The sequence below is a fragment of the Pristiophorus japonicus genome, chromosome 13 (assembly GCF_044704955.1).
Source record: "Pristiophorus japonicus isolate sPriJap1 chromosome 13, sPriJap1.hap1, whole genome shotgun sequence".
NCBI lineage: Eukaryota > Metazoa > Chordata > Chondrichthyes > Pristiophoridae > Pristiophorus > Pristiophorus japonicus.
This window is the reverse complement of record NC_091989.1, coordinates 32,073,265-32,094,036: the sequence shown is the minus strand read 5'-3', so window position 1 is coordinate 32,094,036 and position 20,772 is coordinate 32,073,265. Positions and strand designations below refer to the sequence as shown.

The 20,772-nt window shown below is 43.2% G+C and overlaps 1 protein-coding gene across 1 annotated transcript in view; it reads right to left on the bottom strand.

The window, feature by feature from the left end:
* LOC139277976 (reelin-like) overlaps positions 1 to 20,772 on the bottom strand; it is a 411,305-nt gene that overhangs the window by 111,495 nt on the left and 279,038 nt on the right. Inside the window, exons 27-28 of the mRNA XM_070896619.1 lie at positions 13,138 to 13,332; positions 1,787 to 2,022 (exon numbers count right to left, since the gene is read on the bottom strand). Coding sequence (XP_070752720.1) covers positions 1,787 to 2,022; positions 13,138 to 13,332 — 431 coding nt within the window. The remainder of the gene's footprint in view (positions 1 to 1,786; positions 2,023 to 13,137; positions 13,333 to 20,772) is intronic.

Below are 20,772 nucleotides of genomic sequence, written 5' to 3'. Positions count from 1 at the left end.
TGTGCCGTCAACTCATTTACTTTATTTCGAATGCTGCGTGCATTTAGGTAGAGTGTTTTCATCTTCGTTTTTAAACCATGATTTTTAGTTTTTACCCCTCCTGCAGCCCTTTTATATTCAGTGGCCCTTTTTGTTTCTTGCCTTGGGTTTCTCTGCCCTCCATTTTTACTCACCTCTTTTCTGTTTTTTGTTTTTGTCTCCTTTTTATTTCCCTCTGTCTCCCTGAATTGGTTCCCATCCCCCTGCCATATTAGTTTAACTCCTCACCAACAGCACTAGCAAACACTCCCCCTAGGACATTGGTTCCGTTCCTGCCCAAGTGCAGACCATCCAGTTTGTACTGGTCCCACCTCCCCCAGAACCTGTTCCAATGCCCCACGAATTTGAATCCCTCCCTGCTGCACCACTGCTTAAGCCACGTATTCATCTGTGCTATCCTGCGATTCCTACTCTAACTAGCACGTGGCACTGGTAGCAATCCCGAGATTATTACTTTTGAGGTCCTACTTTTTAATTTAACTCCTAGCTCCTTAAATTGTCACTGCTTTCCAAATGCGCTGCTATTACATCTTTAATAATTGATTCCAGCATTTTCACCACCACCGATGTCAGCCTAACCGGTCTCTAATACCCTGTTTTCTCTCTCCCTCCTTTTTTAAAAAGTGGGATTACATTAGCTACCCTCTAATCCATAGGAACTGAACCAGAGTCCATGGAATGTTGGAAAATGACCACCAAATGCATCCACTATTTCTAGGGCCACTTCCTTAAGTACTCTGGATTTTATTTTCTGAAAATCAAAGCAGAGACTGCATTTCCTCCAGACACCTTAGCTGCCCTTTAACTGGACTATACCGTTCCATGGTAAAGTTAGCAGATAATTTCCCAGTAATGCACACAAGAAGACAAAGAAAAGCTAAGAGGACATTCAGTGTTCCCTTTAGTTTTGTTGTAAGAACGCATCTCGTCTCCTCCATTTCTCTTGGAATCTGTATTCACTGACTGAGTCCCATTATATTCAAACTGGACACTGACACCCATAGTGAATACTGATTCACTCATAAATTAGGAATCCCTAACTCACAGAGAAGGTTTTATTTAAAACAGTGTAAAGAGATCATCAATTCACTTTTAATGCTGATAGCTCTTTTCTTGATTGATAAACGGCAGGTAAATTCTATTTGTGTTTGGCTGTTGATTGTTGCATAGAATGAACAGCACAGAGACAAGCCATTTGGCCTAACTGGTCCACGTAGGCTGACACTCCAGTGCAGTGCTGAGGGAGTGCTGCACTGTCGGGGGTGCCGTCTTTCGGCTGAGATGTTAAACCGAGGCCCCATCTGGCCTCTCAGGCGGACATAAAAGATCCCATGGCACTATTTCGAAGAAGAGCAGGGGAGTTACACCCGATGTCCTGGCCAATATTTATCCCTCAAACAACATAACAAAAACAGAATATCTGGTCACATTGCTGTTAGTGGGAGTTTGCTGTGCACAAGTTGGCTGCCGCGTTTCCCACATTACAACAGTGACTACACTCCAAAAGTACTTCATTGGCTGTAAAGTGCTTTGAGATGTCCAGTGGTCGTGAAAGGCGCTATATCAATGCAAGTCTTTCTTTCTTTATGCTCCACATGATCCCCCTCCCACCCATCTAATCATAATCAGTACAACCCTAAATTCCTTTCTCCCTTATGTCTTGATCTAGCTTCTCCTTAAATGCGTCTATGCTATTCGCCACAACTACTCCCTGTGGTAGCTTAAAAATAACATTCTCCACACATACCTGGAGGCGACAGATCTTGGGATAACAATTGTGATTCTTGTCCATGTTTCAAAGTCTCCTGTGTAGAAAATTGTCGACTCCCTCAGTTCCCTTGAACTTCCCTCGCAGCCTTTGACACCAGGAGATGCTGGATAACAACCTTCTTTTACCAATGACCAAGATCTACCAGCATCATGGGAGTACTGAAGGAGAACAGGAGCAGCACTGCTGAACTGGCACTCGCATCCGATGTTCAACTGAAAAGTTCCAGATATGCCAAGTTAAAACAATTCTGAACAACAGATCTTAAAAGATCATAGGACAGGTATGTATGTATAAGGATGGGAGGAAGTCCACTTGCTGTGAAAGATTTGTCAATATTTGGTGATAAAATTGAGACAACTTTAGTGTCAGTACACTCTTCCTAAGGCCAATTTCGAAATGAGGCAGAATTCAGTTCCATCGAATTTTGGCCTGCTTAACTTTCTGATTGGGCCTTGGGCAAGAGTTGGAAGCTCCAATCCAAAGCAGATGGGAGCTTCATTACCTCATTCAAAAGGAGGTGAAGAGAGGCCTGTGCTCCTTTCTGCAGCCAGGAGGCATGCTGGGCGCTAAGTCGAAAAGCACGCCCAAAAACCTGTGCTCTCCTACCACACCTGCATCTGCAAAGTGAGAAGAAATGATCTCACTTCGGCAGACACAGTCGGCGGAGGCTCCTCTTCCCAAAAGAAGCTGTGCTATCAGACCTCCATAAGATATTAAGATATCTTATCATTAAGATATCCAAATGCCTGACTTACTGTAATGCTGGAGGCTTCTTCAGAAATGCTCCAATTACAGAATGTCATTCTGTGTGGCACTGCATGAAAGGAGGAATGCCAGATGCTCAACAGCAAGGGTTACCTGATTGGTTGCAGCCCCCAAGATGCCACCAACCATTTCTGCAGGCTCTGGCACAGTTGCCTGCCAATGACCATAGGGAGCTATCTTCTTAGGATGCAGGTCATCAGAGAGGCAAATGCAAAGGTGTGAAATCTGCTGCAAGGACACGTGTGGTTATCGTGCAGTATGGGGATGGCACATGCAGGGGGAGTACCTGTCAGCTTTGTGCCAGCCTTGGCTCAGCAGTAGCATTCTCACCTCTGAGTCAGAATGTCTTGGGTTCAAGTATCACTCCAGAGACTTCAGCAGAGTCTCGGTTGACACTTCAGTGGAAAACTGGGTGGTGGCATCATACAAATGAGACATTAAACCAAGGTCTCACCTGCCTTCTCACGTAAAAGATCCATTAGTACCATTCAAAGGAGGGCAAAAAATGTATCCTTCAAGCAACTTTGCTAAAGAAAGCACATTGGTCGCTTATCTCATTATTGTTTGTGGGCCCTTGCTGTGCACAAATTGTCTGTCATGTTTCCCTAAATTACAACAGTGACTACACGTTATTGGCTGTGAATAGTCCTGATTTTATGAAAGGTGCAAATTGTTTAGCTGCAGCTTGGAATTTGTCTGCCTCTCCTTGAAGGCATGCAGCAATGCTGGCCGATGGGTACGGTGCTGTGGAGTGATATAGAGGGAAAACCCTCCTCAGAAACATTGCATGCAGCACCACCTTGATTTCAGCGGCCTTCGACGAGCTGGTTGGGTGCATGCTGGTCCTTTATGGCCTGTACTTAGCGGCCCCTTTCCCTTCATTATTGCCCGCCATGTTTTTAATCCCGAGTCCCTTCAGCTTTGGGAAATGCTGAGTGGTGATTGGTTGAGAAATCTTTTAAGGATCTTTAAAAGCTTCCCAAATTCTCCCGCCTCCCCCCAATTTGTTGGTGTTTTTTTTAGTTACAGTGACTGATGAAGGCCTGGGAGCGGCAATTCCAGCAGGAGATCCATGGAGCCAAAGTGGAACCAAAGACATAAGAAGAATTAATGGGCAATATGAAATAAAGAAGCTAACATCCTATCCCTGTGATGGCACAACACTGAAGACACTTTATATCTCCAAAGTCAATGTTTAGGGTTGTACATAAAACTATTCAGTTGTTTGGTGTACTGATAGGTTGGACACTCCAAACAAGGATAGCAGAATTTGAATGGTGGAAAATGCATTATCTGATATTTTCTAATCGTCAACCAGCAGTGGCCATGGAAGCATTTCTCTGCACCTTGGCTGAGAGATAAAGCAGAACGATATAGGTAAACAACGGGATGGGGTCCTACAAGCTGAATTTAGGGAGCTAGGAGTTAAAGTAAAAATTAGGACCGCAATGGTAGTAATCTCAGGATTGCTACCAGTGCCACGTGCGAATCAGAGTAGAAATAGCAGGATAGTTAAGATGAATAAGTGGCTTGAGGAATGGTGCAAGAGCAAGGGATTCAAATTCCTGGGACATTGGAACCGGTTCTGGGAGAGGTGGGACCAGTACAAACCGGATGGTCTGCACCTGGGCAGGACCGGAACCAATGTCCTTGGGGAAGTGTTTACTAGTGCTGTTGGGGAGGGTTTAAACTAATGTGGCAGGGGGATGGGAATCTATGCAGGAAGGCAGAGGGAAGTAAAATGGGGGCAGAAGCAAAAGGTAGAAAGGAGATAAGGAAAAGTGGAGGGCAGAGAAATCAAAGACAAAAATCAAAAAAGGCCACACTACAACATAATTCTAAAAGGACAAAGAGTATTAAAAAAGCAAGCCTGAAGGCTCTGTGTCTCAATGCGAGGAGCATTCTTAATAAGGTGGATGAAGTAACTGCACAGATAGCGGTTAATGGATATGATGTAATTGGGATTACGGAGATATGGCTCCAGGGTGACCAAGGCTGGGAACTTAACATCCAGTGGTATTCAATATTCAGGAAGGATAGACAGAAAAGAAAAGGAGGTGGGGTAGCATTGCTGGTTAAAGAGGAGATTAACGCAATAGTAAGGAAGGACGTTAGCTTGGATGATGTGAAATCTGTATGGGTAGAGCTGCGGAACACCAAAGGGCAGAAAACGCTAGTGGGAGTTGTGTACAGACCACCAAACAGTAGTAGTGAGATTGGGGACATCATCAAACAAGAAATAAGGGATGTGTGCAATAAAGGTACAGCAGTTATCATGGGCGACTTTAATCTACATATAGATTGGGCTAACCAAACTGGTAGCAATACGGTAGAGGAGGATTTCCTGGAGTGTATAAGGGATGGTTTTCTAGACCAATATGTCAAGGAACCAACTAGAGAGCTGGCCATCCTAGACTGGGTGTTGTATAATAGAGAGGATTAATTAGCAATCTTGTTGTGCGAGGCCCCTTGGGGAAGAGTGACCATAATATGGCAGAATTCTTCATTAAGATGGAGAGTGGCACAGTTAATTAACAGGGGAACAAAAAGGAGACAAAAGCAAAAGATAGAAAGGAGATGAGTAAAAGTGGAGGGCAGAGAAACCCAAGGCAAAAAACAAAAAGGGCCACTGAATGTAAAGGGGCTGCAGGAGGGGTCAAAACTAAAAATCATGGTTTAAAAACTAGTATTAAAACACTCTACCTAAACGCACGCAGCATTCGAAATAAAGTAAATGAGTTGACGGCACAAATCATTACAAATGGGTATGATTTGGTGGCCATTACAGAAACATGGTTGCAGGTGGGCCAAGACTGGGAATTAAACATACAGGGGTATCTGATGATTCGGAAAGATAGACAAGAAGGGAAAGGAGGTGGGGTAGCTCTGTTAATAAAGGATGATATCAGGGCAGTTGTGAGAGACGATATTGGCTCGAATGAACAAAATGTTGAATCATTGTGGGTGGAGATTAGAGATAGTAAGGGGAAAAAGTCACTGGTGGGCGTAGTTTATAGGCCCCCAAATAATAACTTCACGGTGGGGCGGGCAATAATCAAGGGAATAATGGAGGCATGTGAAAAAGGAACGGCAGTAATCATGGGGGATTTTAACCTACATATCGATTGGTCAAATCAAATCGCACGGGGTAGCCTGGAGGAGGAATTCATAGAATGCATACGGGATTGTTTCTTAGAACAGTATGTTACAGAACCTACAAGGGAGCAAGCTATCTTAGATCTGGTCCTGTGTAATGAGACAGGAATAATAAACGATCTCCTAGTAAAAGATCCTCTCGGAATGAGTGATCACAGTATGGTTGAATTTGTAATACAGATTGAGGGTGAGGAAGTAGTGTCTCAAATGAGCGTACTATGCTTAAACAAAGGGGACTACAGTGGGATGAGGGCAGAGTTGGCTAAAGTAGACTGGAAACACAGACTAAACGGTGGCATAATTGAGGACTTTTAAGGAGCTCTTTCATAGTGCGCAACAAAAATATATTCCAGTGAAAAAGAAGGGCGGTAAGAGAAGGGATAACCAGTCGTGGATAACCAAGGAAATAAAGGAGAGTATCAAAGTAAAAACCAATGCGTATAAGGTGGCCAAAGTTAGTGGGAAACTAGAAGATTGGGAAAATTTTAAACGACAGCAAAGAATGACTAAGAAAGCAATAAAGAAAGGAAAGATAGATTACGAAGGTAAACTTGCGCAAAACATAAAAACGGATAGTAAAAGCATTTACAGATATATAAAACGGAAAAGAGTGACTAAAGTAAATGTTGGTTCCTTAGAAGATGAGAAGGGGGATTTAATAATGGGAAATGTGGAAATGGCTGAGACCTTAAACAATTATTTTTTGCTTCGGTCTTCACAGTGGAAGACACAGAAACCATGCCAGAAATTGCTGGTCACAGGAATGTGGGAAGGGAGGACCTTGAGACAATCACTATCACTAGGGGGATAGTGCTGGACAGGCTAATGGGACTCAAGGTAGACAAGTCCCCTGGTCCTGATGAAATGCATCCCAGGGTATTAAAAGAGATGGCGGAAGTTATAACAGATGTATTCGTTATAATCTACCAAAATTCTCTGGACTCTGGGGAGGTACCAGCGGATTGGAAAGCAGCTAATGTAATGCCTCTGTTTAAAAAAGGGGGCAGACAAAAGGCAGGTAACTATAGGCCGGTCAATTTAACATCTGTAATGGGGAAAATGCTTGAAACTATCATTAAGGAAGAAATAGCGGGACATCTGGATAGGAATAGTGCAATCAAGCAGACGCAGCATGGATTCATGAAGGGGAAATCATGTTTAACTAATTTACTGGAATTCTTTGAGGAGATAACGAGCATGGTGGATAGAGGTGTACCGATGTATGTGGTGTATTTAGATTTTCAAAAGGCATTCGATAAGGTGCCACACAAAAGGTTACTGCAGAAGATAAAGGTACGCGGAGTCACTGGAAATGTATTAGCATGGATAGAAAATTGGCTGGCTAACAGAAAGCAGAGAGTCGGGATAAATGGGTCCTTTTCGGGTTGGAAATCGGTGGTTAGTGGTGTGCCACAGGGATCGGTGCTGGGACCACAACTGTTTACAATATACATGGATGACCTGGAAGAGGGGACAGAGTGTAGTGTAACAACATTTGCAGATGACACAAAGATTAGTGGGAAAGCGGGTTGTGTAGAGGACACAGAGAGGCTGCAAAGAGATTTAGATAGGTTAAGCGAATGGGCTAAGGTTTGGCAGATGGAATACAATGTCGGAAAGTGTGAGGTCATCCACCTTGGGAAAAAAAACAGTAAAAGGGAATATTATTTGAATGGGGAGAAATTTCAACATGCTGCGGTGCAGAGGGACCTGGGGGTCCTTGTGCATGAATCCCAAAAAGTTAGTTTGCAGGTGCAACAGGTAATCAGGAAGGCGAATGGAATGTTGGCCTTCATTGCAAGAGGGATGGAGTACAAAAGCAGAGAGGTCCTTCTGCAACTGTATAGGGTATTGGTGAGGCCGCACTTGGAGTACTGCGTGCAGTTTTGGTCACCTTACTTAAGGAAGGATATACTAGCTTTGGAGAGGGTAAGAGACGATTCACTAGGCTGATTCCGGAGATGAGGGGGTTATCTTATAATGATAGATTGAGTAGACTGGGTCTTTACTCGTTGGAGTTCCGAAGGATGAGAGGTGATCTTATAGAAACATTTAAAATAATGAAAGGGATGGACAAGATAGAGGCAGAGAGATTGTTTCCACTGGTCGGGGAGACTAGAACTAGGGGCCCAACCTCAAAATACGGGGGAGCCAATTTAAAATCGAGTTGAGAAGGAATTTCTTCTCCCAGAGGGTTGTGAATCTGTGGAATTCTCTGCCCAAGGAAGCAATTGAGGCTAGCTCATTGAATGTATTCAAATCACAGATAGATAGATTTTTAACCAATAAGGGAATTAAGGGTTATGGGGAGCGGGCGGGTAAGTGGAGCTGAGTCCGCGGCCAGATCAGCCATGATCTTGTTGAATGGCGGAGCAGGCTCGAGGGGCTAGATGGCCTACTCCTGTTCCTAATTCTTATGTTCTTATGTTCTTATTCAGAAACTAGAGTCCTGAACTTAAAGAAAGGTAACTTCAATGGTATGAGACGTGAATTGGCTAGGATAGACTGGCGAATGATACTTAAAGGGTTGATGGTGGATAGGCAATGGCAGACATTTAAAGATCACATGGATGAACTTCAACAATAGTACATCCCTGTCTGACGTAAAAATAAAACGGGAAGGTGGCTCAATCGTGGCTAACAAGGGAAATTAGGGATAGTGTTAAAACCAAGGAAGAGGCATGTAACTTGGACAGAAAAAGCAACAAACCTGAAGACTGGGACAAATTTAGAATTCAGCAGAGAAGGACAAAGGGTTTAATTAGGAGGGGGAAAATAGAATATGAGAGTAAGCTTGCAGAGAACAGCAAAAGCTTCTTAAGATATGTGAAGAGAAAAAGATTAGTGAAGACAAATGTAGGTCCCTTGCAGTCAGGATCAGGTGAATTTATAATGGGGAACAAAGAAATGGCAGATCAATTGAACAAATATTTTGACTCCGTCTTCACTAAGGAAGACACAAATAACCTTCCGGAAATACTAGGGTACCAAGGGTCTAGCGAGAAGGAGGAACTGAAGGAATTCCTTATTAGTCAGGAAATTGTGTTAGGGAAACTGATGGGATTGAAGGCCGATAAATCCCCAGGGCCTGATAGTCTGCATCCCAGAGTACTTAAGGAAGTGGCCCTAGAAATAGTGGATGCATTGGTGGTCATTTTCCAACATTCTATAGATACTGGATCAGTTCTTATGGGTTGGAGGGTAGCTAATGTAACCCCACTTTTTAAAAAAGGAGGGAAGAGAGAAAACAGGGAATTATAGACCGGTTAGCCTGACATCTGTCGTGGGGAAAATGTTGGAATTAATTATTAAAGATGTAATCGCAGCGCATTTGGAAAACAGTGACAGGATTGGTCCACGTCAGCACGGATTTATGAAAGGAAAAGCATGCTTGACAAATCTAGAATTTTTTGAGGATGTAACTAGTAGAGTGGACAAGGGAGAATGAGTGGATGTGGACTTTCAAATGGCCTTTGACAAGGTCCCACACAAGAGATTAGTGCGCAAAATTAAAGCACATGGTATTGGGGTTAATGTATTGATGTGGATAGAGAGCTGGTTGGCAGACAGAAAGCAAAGAGCAGGATTAAAAATGTCCTTTTCAGAATGGCAGGCAGTGAATAATGGGATACCGCAAGGTTCAGTGGTGGGACCCCAGCTATTTACAATCTACATTAATGATTTAGACGAAGGAATTGAATGTAATATCTCCAAGTTTGCAGATGACACGAAGCTGGGTGGCAGTGTGAGCTGTGAGGAGGATGCTAAGAGGCTGCAGGGTGACTAGGGCAGGTTAGGTGAGTGGGCAAATGCATGGCAGATGCAAGATAATGTAGATAAATGTGAGGTTATCCACTTTGGTGGCAAAAACAGGAAGGCAGAATATTATCTGAATGGTGACAGATTAGGAAAAGTGGAGGTGCAACGAGACCTGGGTGTCATGGTACATCAGTCATTGAAAGTTGGCAGGCAGGTACAGCAGGCGGTGAAGGCGGCAAATGGCAAGTTGGCCTTCATAGAAAGGGGATTTGAGTATAGGAGCAGGGAGATCTTACTGCAGTTGTACAGGGCTTTGGTGAGGCCTCACCTGGAATATTGTGTTCAGTTTTGGTTTCCTAATCTGAGGAAGGACATCCTTGCTATTGAGGGAGTGCAGCGAAGGTTCACCAGACTGATTTCCGGGATGGCAGGAATGACATATGAAGAAAGACTGAATCGACTCGGCTTATATTCACCGGAATTTAGAAGAATGAGAGGAGATCTCATAGAAACGTATAAAATTCTGACGGGACTGGAGAGGTTAGATGCAGGAAGAATGTTCCTGATGTTGGGGAAGTCCAGGACCAGGGGTCACAGTCTAAGGATAAGGGGTAAGCCATTTAGGACCGAGACGAGGAGAAACTTTTTCACTCAGAGAATTGTGAACCTGTGGAATTCTCTGCCACAGAAATTTGTTGAGGCCAGTTCATTAGATATATTCAAAGGGGAGTTAGATGTGGCTCTTACAGCCAAAGGGATCAAGGGGTATGGAGGGAACGCAGGAATGGGGAACTGAAGTTGCATAATCAGCCATGATCATATTGAATGGTGGTGCAGGCTCAAAGGGCCGAATGGCCTACTCCTGCACCTATTTTCTATGTTTCTATGTTTAAAAATGGGTGAAATAACAGATTATTAAATATTTGAGGCTAGAAGTTGACTATATTAGCAGGCGAATGTTTAATGAGTTTTTGTGACATTTCTCTGCCACTATATTAATGGATATGATAATCTATTTAAAATTAAAAGGGTCAGAAAACATTTTGGACACAGAAAAGTCATATAAATGCATTAATCATTCATCTGCTAATATTGCCCGTCAATAATTATTGTGCAATAATTCATTCTTTTAATTTTTTACTTACATGTACAATGTATTTTGGGAATAAGCTGAATGTAGACCATATAAAGAATAAAAAATAAATAGTATATGAAGGGACCCCTGTTGTTACTTTGCCTGCCACCTCACATTGAAATGATAGGAAGGGTAATGCAGATGTGCAGACTGTCCTACACACTGTAATGTGTTTCCCATCAGCTCGGGTGCTTTCCTTGTTTCCTGATTGAAGTTTGCTCTGGGATGCATTGAAGAAATACTATCAGCACCTGTGAAGTGAAAATATATTCTTTTCCTTTGGTTCCATGGCTATCAAACGCAGGCCGACAAGCATCAAAATGTGAAAAACTAGCGAGACTGAATAATCCAAGGAGTTTAACCTTACTGCTAGCAATCCCAGGGAACTGGCTGTAATTCTGGACTGTGGGGAAAACTAACCTGCGGTAATGAATCAGCTGTTAACCTCTGAAACCTTTTACTATTTTACAAGCTTTCAAATTATTCAGCTCGCACCTGTTATACATTGATCAGAAGTTTTGTATGGTTCATTAATTTTAGATTACAAACACATGATCTATACAATCCACAAAAGGGATTTCATTATAGCAGCAGTTAAAAAAAACATTCAGACTGAGGTAGAGAATCCCTTCCGCCGGTCTATCAAAGTGATGAGGACAATCCCACAGATTTTTAACTGCTATAACCTGCCATCTTATAGTCAAAAATATTTGTACTGGAAAAATAAAATGTGTACTCTCCGTGGGGTTACATACAATCTACTGCACAGAAACAGGCCATTCATCCTAACTGGCTTCTGCTGGTGTTTATACTCCACTTCAGCCTCCTCCCCCTTTAATCACCTCTTCCCACACTGCTCCCATATCCCTCTATTCCCTTCTACCTCACGTATGCATCAAGTTTCCCCTTAAATGCATCAATACTATCTGTTTCAACCACTCCATGTGGCACTACATTTCGCATTCTCACTACTCTTCGTATAAATACATTCCTCCTAAATTATTTTCTTGCTCAGTTAGTGATTATCTTATCTTTACGCCCTCTTGTTCTGGATTCACCAGAAATGGAAGCAGTTTCTCCACATGAAACCTCGCAAACCCCTTCAGAATGTTAAAGCTATCTATCAGGTTCCCTCTTAGTTTTGTCTTTTCCAGGGAAAAGAACCCCAGCCTGTTTAATCATTCCTGATAGTTGCATCCACTCAATTCTGGAAGCATCCTTGTAAATTTATCTTGTACTTTCTCCAGTACTTTAATATCCTTGTTGTGGTATGGAGACCAAAACTGCACAGAGCACTCCAAGTGTGGTCTTACATTTCGTGATATTAGTATGAAATTCTGTTGAGTTCTATTTCAGCCTTTTTAAATAAACAGATTAAAGCCTTTGATAAAAGATTGGAAAGAATCTCATACAAATGCATTGTGTTTGTTATGAATATTTCAGCGTGATTCAACCCCTATTCAGTTACCCCAGACCTAACACTTCAGCCTGACTGTCATTTTGGAAAACAGTTCAGTCCAAAAATATATTAGATTTACAGCAGCTGAATGGAGAGAGAGTCTGAAAAATCTAATCCCTATTCTTGTCTTAATGATGGATGTAAAAGATTCCACAGTACTAGTTTGAAGATGAGCAGCTAATACTCTATGTGTTCCGTCCAACATTTCTTACTCAACCAATACTACCCAACAGACATATTGTTCATTCATCTCATTTGTTGTTTGTGGAATCTTACTGTATACAAGTTGGCTTTTGTTTTTTTTTGTCTACACAAAACTGCACTTCAAAAATAATTCACTGGACATGAACCACGCCAAGACAACCCACGAGGTTAGAGACTATCTTATATAAATAGAATCATAGAATGATGCAGCATAGAAGGAGGCCATTTGGCCCATTGTGCCTGCTCTTTGGTAGAGCTATCCCCCTCCCCTGCTCTTTTCCCATAGCCATGAAATTTGTTTTCCCTTCAAGTATTTATCAAGTTCTTTCTCTTTATAGCCAACAACAGGCTCGATCCTCTCCCTCTCCACTGGAGTAACACATCAATCTAGTCAATAGGAGAAATTTATAAAGTCACGGGAGTTAAACCAAAACAACGGTCTCTATATATCTGTTTTTCTTTCACTCTTTCTCTGCATGGCTTTCACACTCCTCTTATCATCACCTCTAGCTTTCTATCTGATTTTTCTTCTTTCACTCTCTCATCCTACTCTTTCTGTAACTCTATTCTTCCCCAGATCGTTCCGTTCCATTTGTTTCTCATGGTGTCTGGATGCAACGTACACATTTTGTTATCGATATTATGGCACGGTGCCTTTTCGTCCCCCGTAATGCTAGGGTCTGCAGAGATAACCAAAATGTAGCTGGGTGGAGGCAATAAGCCTGGTGGGAGCGTCCACCAGGGAGATTCTGGAACAAACATGGGTATAAAATGGGGGTGGGGGGGGCGGGGGAGACAAAAGAGGCCAATGCATTGAAAAATAAAGAAGAACCTACACAAAATAACTACCTTGAACTGAAGTAAGTATCCAGGTTTGAGAGTCAGGTCCCGTGTCACAGCAACCCGATCGCCATCAGATTTCCCAAACACCATGGCTGAGTGGGTCATGGAGCAGAAAGTCTCATTGCTACCCATGCCCTCATTGGCCAGCATCAACCAAATGCTGAGCTGGCTGAGCGGGATATCGTAGGAGGGGGTATAGTCCTGCAATGCAAGGGAGAAACAAAAATGCATTAAATGATAAATATCAGTCCCTCATAATCTGCAAACTGCTTTACTGAGATGTGAACTGTTATGAATAGCTCATTACCTTACTGCCATCACCCAAGATTTTTTTTAAAAGAGGAGAAATTTGTTTTAATGATAAAGGAGAGCTGTCACGCAGTTTGTGGTGTACTGCTAAATTTGTTTGAAAATGAGAATTCAGATGATCCTTTAATGTTAGTGATGCTGCAGCAAAATTGCAATTAAACAACTGGTTCGGTTTAGGCTTCAGTAAATCAGTCTGCAAGATGGAGCCTGTAAGCCAGCAGTGAGCTGCTTAATGTAAAGTTGCTTTCAAACACAATAAATCCAGTTGAGTTGCCATTTGATGCTGGATTATTAGAAACCCGAAACAAGATAACATCAGAATAACACATGTGGAATGGACAGATAAGCTGCTTATAACGCACTGTTTATAACAGTTTCAGTACTCGCTATGCAATGGAGCAGATGCACGCGTGTTCGAAGGACATCCAAGCAAGTCATCCCTGGAACACCCTACTCCATAAACTAGACGCAGATGTCACCGTTTGCCCACTGTGAAAAGCACGATGCAGTGGTAAGTTCTGAAATGTGGATTTTTAACTACTATTTTACTTTTGATTCAAAGTATAAAAAATCCGTACAGAAAACAATCCTCTAATGTCATCATGTCACTGAACAAACCAGCATGCCTCTGCTCCTGCCTACAATACTTGTGTCTTGTGAGACACTCTCCCTTTTTGATAACAATCCTTTAAATTTGTTTTCCAAAATGTCGCTGATGGTTGAAATTTAGATGTACAGTTTCAAAAATTATGATTTAAATGACTTTTTCAGACTATCAGTGCTAAGTAGAGATTTCTCTAATAGGCGATAATAAGCTCCATAAACTCTGCAGGCTGATGTTTAAAACAGAGCTTGTTAAAGTTTAGGAAGGCTGCAATGTACAATATCACATTGTGACTCACACTACAGAAAAGCTGAAGCATCCTTAACAAGCACAGATCAACATAGGAAGTCCTGAATACCATTTCTTTATCAAGATCGGTTCACCTGGATATGGAAATCCATCACCTCACAGTGAATACACTTTGTTATTGAATGATGTGATGAAACACTACAAACAATAGGATGACTGATTGCATTGCTGGGCTGCTTGATATAATTTAATGTTGTTTTGGGATAAATCTTTATATAAATGTAAGTTGTTGTTGTTTGTACTAGCCAATGTATCAGTCCCATGGAATGGTACAGTTTTCCACTTTTGCCAGCCAGCACCAGGCACTCTGCTATCAGGTACAGCATGGGCAAGATGGAAAATAAAACTCCCTCCACTCTGCCTCAACCATAGAAGAGTGCCCTCTGGTGCATCATTGTGGCATTGCTATTCCCCATAGGAGGAGGGCCGTCATCATCAGATAAAACCGACATGTGAGATTTGCAGTTGCAAACCATGTGCCTACTCCCAAAAGCACGGTTAAAGGCAGTAAACCTGGCTTACAGGGGAAGGCTGCTCTGTGACATCATTGATGGGGAAGCATGGTCTAGCTACTTAATTGATTGCAGTGCTAATCACAGTTATGACTGGGTCGAGGAACCAATGAGGAGCCGCCAACCTCAGGAAACCACATCACTGGCTGGTTATGCTGCATAACCAGGAATATGTTGGGTCTCCATGTGGATTTACGGTCTGAGTCCCGATTTTCTGCTAGCATTTCTGCCTGGGGTGGGCAGGCTGGGAAATCAGCCAGGGAACCGTTCCGTTGGCTTCCAGCCAATCACCTTCTCATCTGGGATTTTCCACCGGAAATGATGACAAACATTAAATACGCCCACCCAAATGTTGGCGAGTGTATTCAAAGTGGTTGGGAAAGATAGTTTGATTCCAGATATCGTATTTCTTGATCACCATAGCAATAAGGGAATGGTAGGACAGTGGTTAGATTACTGGATTAGTAATCCAGAGACCTGGACTAATGATTTGGAGACACAAGTTCAAATCCCATCCCAGCAGCTGTGGAATTTAAATTCAGTTAATTAAATAAAAAGCTCGTTCAGTAATGGTGACCATGAAACTACCGGATTGTTGTAAAAACCCATCTGGTTCACGAATGTCCTTTAGGGAAGGAAATCTGCTGCCCTTACCTGATCTGGCCTATATGTGACCCCAGATCCACATGTCATTGACTGCCCTCTGAAATGGCCAAGCAAGCCACTAATTTGTAACAAAGTGCTACAAAGAAGTATGCTTCAGCAGATCAAGAAGGCGGTTCACCACCATCTCCTCAAGGGCAATTAAGGATGGTCAATAAATGCTGGCCTTGCCAACGATGCCCGCATCCAATGAATAGTAAAAACAAAATGCTGGACACAAGTATGTTACCGGTGCCCATGATGTTACGGCAGGCAAGAGAGGATATAAATTTGAAACCCACCACCCCCCACCCCTCCTCAAGTGAGTGACATCAATCATGGGGCAATCCTGTCACACGCCTACACCCCACAAATTTAATGTTCAGCTGCCCTAGAGGCAGCTAGCAATGCTCTGCTGCCGCAGGTGTCCAATGGTTACAGCAACTATAGGACCTGGAGTAGGCCATTCAGCCCCTCCAGCTTTCAGTGAGATCATGACTGATGTGTGTCCCTCCAACCCCCGAGGCAGGCTCCTTGACACAAGTGGGAATCTTTAAAGCAGCCTTTCAAATATATTATAGTGAAGTTGGCCCTGAGGGACTTCCCCAGGTCAACGATGACCAATTCCGACAGGTCAAACTCACACCAAGCTTTGAACAGAATATTCCCATTTTTAACTCACCCGCTGCTGAGACGGAGTACTGCCTTCTCAGTTTACTCCTTTTGTATGTGCAGTCTCTAATGTGCATGTGTGCAAAATCAAATCTCCTCCAGTGCCTCTAGAGCCGCCTCTATTACAGCCAGGGCCTTTTATTGAGTCAGTCTGCACTGGGAGAGACAGGAGCCTTCACAAGCTGGAGTTCAGGAGCCTCACAATGAGGAGGCATTAAATTGTGAACTCGTGGAGTATAGTTGGCAGGCCTGCACAGGGAGCCTTTATTGCAGCCTCGTTAAGTGAGATTGACAATTTAATGCCCATTACTGCACCTCTGTTTTACTACACTTACATGCTGTAAAAGACAAACCAATCAGCTTGCTGAACTTGAACACTAAGCCGTATTTCATAACCGATTTCATGCTTCAGCACTCTCAGTCAGAACAGGCAAATCGCTACAATTATCATTCACTTGTATCCTATTTAGAACTGCTTCCAATCGAAGAAGTCCCACAATATAAACCAGTTCCTACAACAGCAAATTCAGGATTTTTTCTGGGATTGGCAGTAGCACCATTTCAATCTTACACGTGTGCAGTTGCTACAAGGTTACTTTTGCAGCGTTGTTATTCTGGACGTGGAGCTTTCCTGCGGTGCGAGGAATGCCTGTACGGGCCGACAGTGTGAAAATCAAATCGCTGACTGTTGCGCTCAGCTGAGACCTTATCCTGAGCAGATTAAGAATAAAACAGCAGCACCAATGCCAAGCGGCACCTGAGGCAGCCATTTTCATTTTTCACCAGCTGTGTTTTGCCTGAGTCGGTCTCCTGACTTCCACAAACAGCTCTGTAAAATAATTGAGCTGTTAAGATAATTTTTTACTGTAATTTTGAACTGACAGCCAGGAAACACAATTCTATTTCTGAGCTGTCTTTCCCGTGCATCCTTAGTGGATCAGTACTCCAGTGCAGTACTGAGGGAGTGCTGCACTGTTGGAGGTGCCTTCTTTCGGATGAGACCTTAAACCGAGGCCCCGTCCGCCCTCTCAGGCGGATGTAAAAGATCCCACGGCACTATTTTAAAGAAGAGCAAGGGAGTTATCCCCGGTGTCCTGGCCAATATTTATCCCTTGATCAACATCGCTAATACAGGTTATCTGATCATTATCACATTGCTGTCTATGGGAGCTTACTGTGCGCAGATTGGCTGCCGTGTTTCCTACATTACAACAGTGACTACACTCCAAAAGTAAAGGGTAAAAGTTGTAAAGGGCTTTGGGACGTCCTGAGCTCGTGAAAGGTGCAATATAAATGCAAATCTTCCTTTTTCTCTATCAAACCAAACAGGGATATAATGCTGCCATAAAACTTCAGTCTATTAGGAAATCATGGGTACGAGAATTCACTCATTCCAAACATATTATTAGTTGTTAGTGCAATATTGAAGGTATACCAGGCACAAAATGGCTTGTTACAACTCATTTCTATGCTAGACAATTTGAGCTGTCTGACATCATTGTCATGGTGAGTCCCAACTCCCCATATTGTGAAGAGTATCTGCTATTGCCTGGAGATCTAAGCAAGCTTTCAGTAATATTCCCAAGAAATGTACAACAACCCGTGTCTGATAATTGCTTCAGCTACCAGACTTATCCAATGCCTTCATAGGATCTCAATCCAATCTTCAAACTGTACATGTACAAACTGAACAAATCACACAGGGTTGTTTAAGTTTGAATGAATTCTCTCTCCAGCCTGTAACCAACAAAACTTGCAATGCCATTTTGGGCTAGGCTTGGTACAAGAATTTGAACTGGAGTTGATTTTTAAATTACTTATGATCTGTGATTGGATTTAAAGACACATCTACCTGATTTGTGTCACACCGTTGAATAGTTGTTCTAGTACTGATTCCCCAAATTACACCACTGGGTCCCACGAGGAAAGTCCGGCTCTCCACTCCTCCCACCAGTGATTCCCAGCCACCACCCACATGTCGTCCTTGAGGCCCCGCCTGATCTTCCAGTGCTGGCAGAACATTGGGCGGGTTTAACACTCGCCTCGCCCCGCCCCCTGTCTGCCCGAAGCCCACTCCGTCAAAATCCCCCCACAGTTTTAATGACCTCTGTTTTGGGATATCCAGAAGCTACATCTTGGGAAATACTGCACAAAGACAGAAGACAGTAGTCAGACAAGATGTAACAATTATATTAAATTAGACAACAGAACCAGTTTCACATCTATTATTAAAGTAAATCCTCTTATAGTACAAGACTCAGTCTCCTCACAGAGGATATTTTTTACTTCCAAGGTAGATTAAAGGACCACATCTAAAGAAAGGCCAGAAACCCCACACAGTATTTGTCACTGTCGAACTGTCTGTCTTTGGCCATCCTGACTGTTCAGCAATGGAACAGGGTCACCTCTGTGTGTCTAACCTCTCTTCTTCTCTGACAGCTTTGAGGACTTTTAATGGTCCCTTTACATAATAACACTGATGTGGAGAGCAGCCCTAAACTTTGCCTCTAGGTGCTGAGACCCATCTGAAGAAATGTAGGTAATAGCATCCTTAAGGAACAATTCTGTAATGTGGTGCTCCCCTCAATTTCCTGAAATGTGCTTCCTACGTGCACCACTCCTCATTGGGAGCACCGGATCTGGGAATCACTCTTATATACTCTTCCATCAGTAGAAGAGGCTGCCATTTTTATTTGCCATGGGTAGGCTTGACAATATACAGAGTGTATGGGAGCCATTCCTCTGTGGACATCAGTCTGCAATGAATTTTGTTCTGTAAACAACCTGTCCCTCAGGCACAAAGCTTTTCACATTAGTGGCAGAGCATTGTGAAAACACGGTCATGGAGTGTGACTGAGTTTAACTTTTATCTACAATGAATGTCCCTCGGCAACAAGAGTTGTCAGTTGTTGTCATCTCCAGAGGATCTAATCTGGTTATACAAGCCATTTCTAAATCAATAAAAGTTCAAAAAGAAAACAGTCTGCTCCCCTCAAATTCAGCAAATAAGCATGCTTTAATTGGTAAATATTTCAAACACTGGAATAATTAAATAGCAGGAACTTGAATGGGTCTCTCCAGGTGCTTTTGCACTGGCACTTGTTTTGTTTGGATCACAGGATACCAGCACCTTTGTTATGGCTCCCTGGGCCCATGTTGCTATAGTTTTGATCATAGGGGTCAAGTTTCCACCGACCCTTAGAACGGCGCACCTCCGTGAGGTCCGCCGATTTTCTGGAACAAAAAGCGCGCCTATTCCTTACCGTGGTATTCTTCACGCGCATCAGGCCTCCTTCGGACTCGGCAGAGCGCAGCAGAACCAGCGGGGGGGTGGAGCCAGGTCCCGGCGCTGAAAACAGGGGGCAAGGAGCTACTGCACATGAGCGCCAGATTCTGTGTGCATGTGCTGCAGGCTGTGTGGGAGGGGCCCGAAGCGCGCCGCCCCTAGCCCTGGCCGAATGGGCTGCCTGACGCGACCTGCGAGGGAACTTGGCCCCACTGTGTTGTGTTTATTACTGCTTTCAATGAATCTAGCGCGATAAGTCATCAAACAGGAAAGATGGGCAAAGACTTGGATATTCTTGCAGTTCATATCTTAGTGTCTAGTGTTGGGGAAAATAGCCCTTTCAATAAGGAAGTGATGGCTAGCATATAGCCTTCTGATTTTTTCCTCTTGCTACTCTTCTGAAAGCGGTGAGTTATAATGGATACTGTTCCACAGTGCCAGGCACCTTCCACTAACTTGCCAAAGGTCAAGACATGAGTAGGATGGGACCTGGGCAGGCTCGTCTGTTTAACGTTGCCCCCCATCCCCTCCCCTCCTCCCCCCTCCTCTCTCCCCCCCTCCCCTCCTCCACTCTCCCTCATCAGTGGCCCGCTGCCTTCCCTTCACATAAAGGTAGGACTTCTATTTTTTATTTGTTATTGATTGATTGATTGCTTATTACTTTGGTCTTGGTGCTTTAGGTGCAGGGTTCCTTCTATTTTTTAATTTTTTAATTAATTGCTGATTACTTTTTGTGCTTTATTTAGTGCTTTGTAAATCTTGGTGCTTTAAATGTACTGCTTTGCTTAGTGCTTAAAACGTACTTATGCTTCTTTAATGTTGTTGTGAAGGTGTTTAGTGCTTTGGAAAATCCTCTAACTTCCCTCCACCCCTTTCCTTCCCTCCACCCCAGCCCTCCCCCTTCCCCCCCGCCTCCCCCACAACCACCACCCCCCGCCACCCCCTGGCTACCTGCGCTCATTTCTTAAGTCTCCGCAAGATTTTTCTGAGCGTACAAAAGTGAACACATACGCTGGCCTAAGTTAGTTTGGAGTAACTTTGCTGGCTAAACTTGATTAAATGGCCAAAACAGGCGTAAGTGGCTGGTAACGCCCCTTCTGGAAAAAAAACTGAACTAAAAAGAAACTGAATTAACTCATTGAAACTGGAGAAAACTAAATGGGGAGCATTGCGATTTTTAAGATACTCCAAAAAAAACTAGTTTCTCCAAAAAAATAGGAGCAACTCCTGTGGAAACTTGGCCCCATAGACCCACTACTAAACAAGCACCAGCATAAAGTGCCTTTTGTGTCCATTTCTCGAGTGCA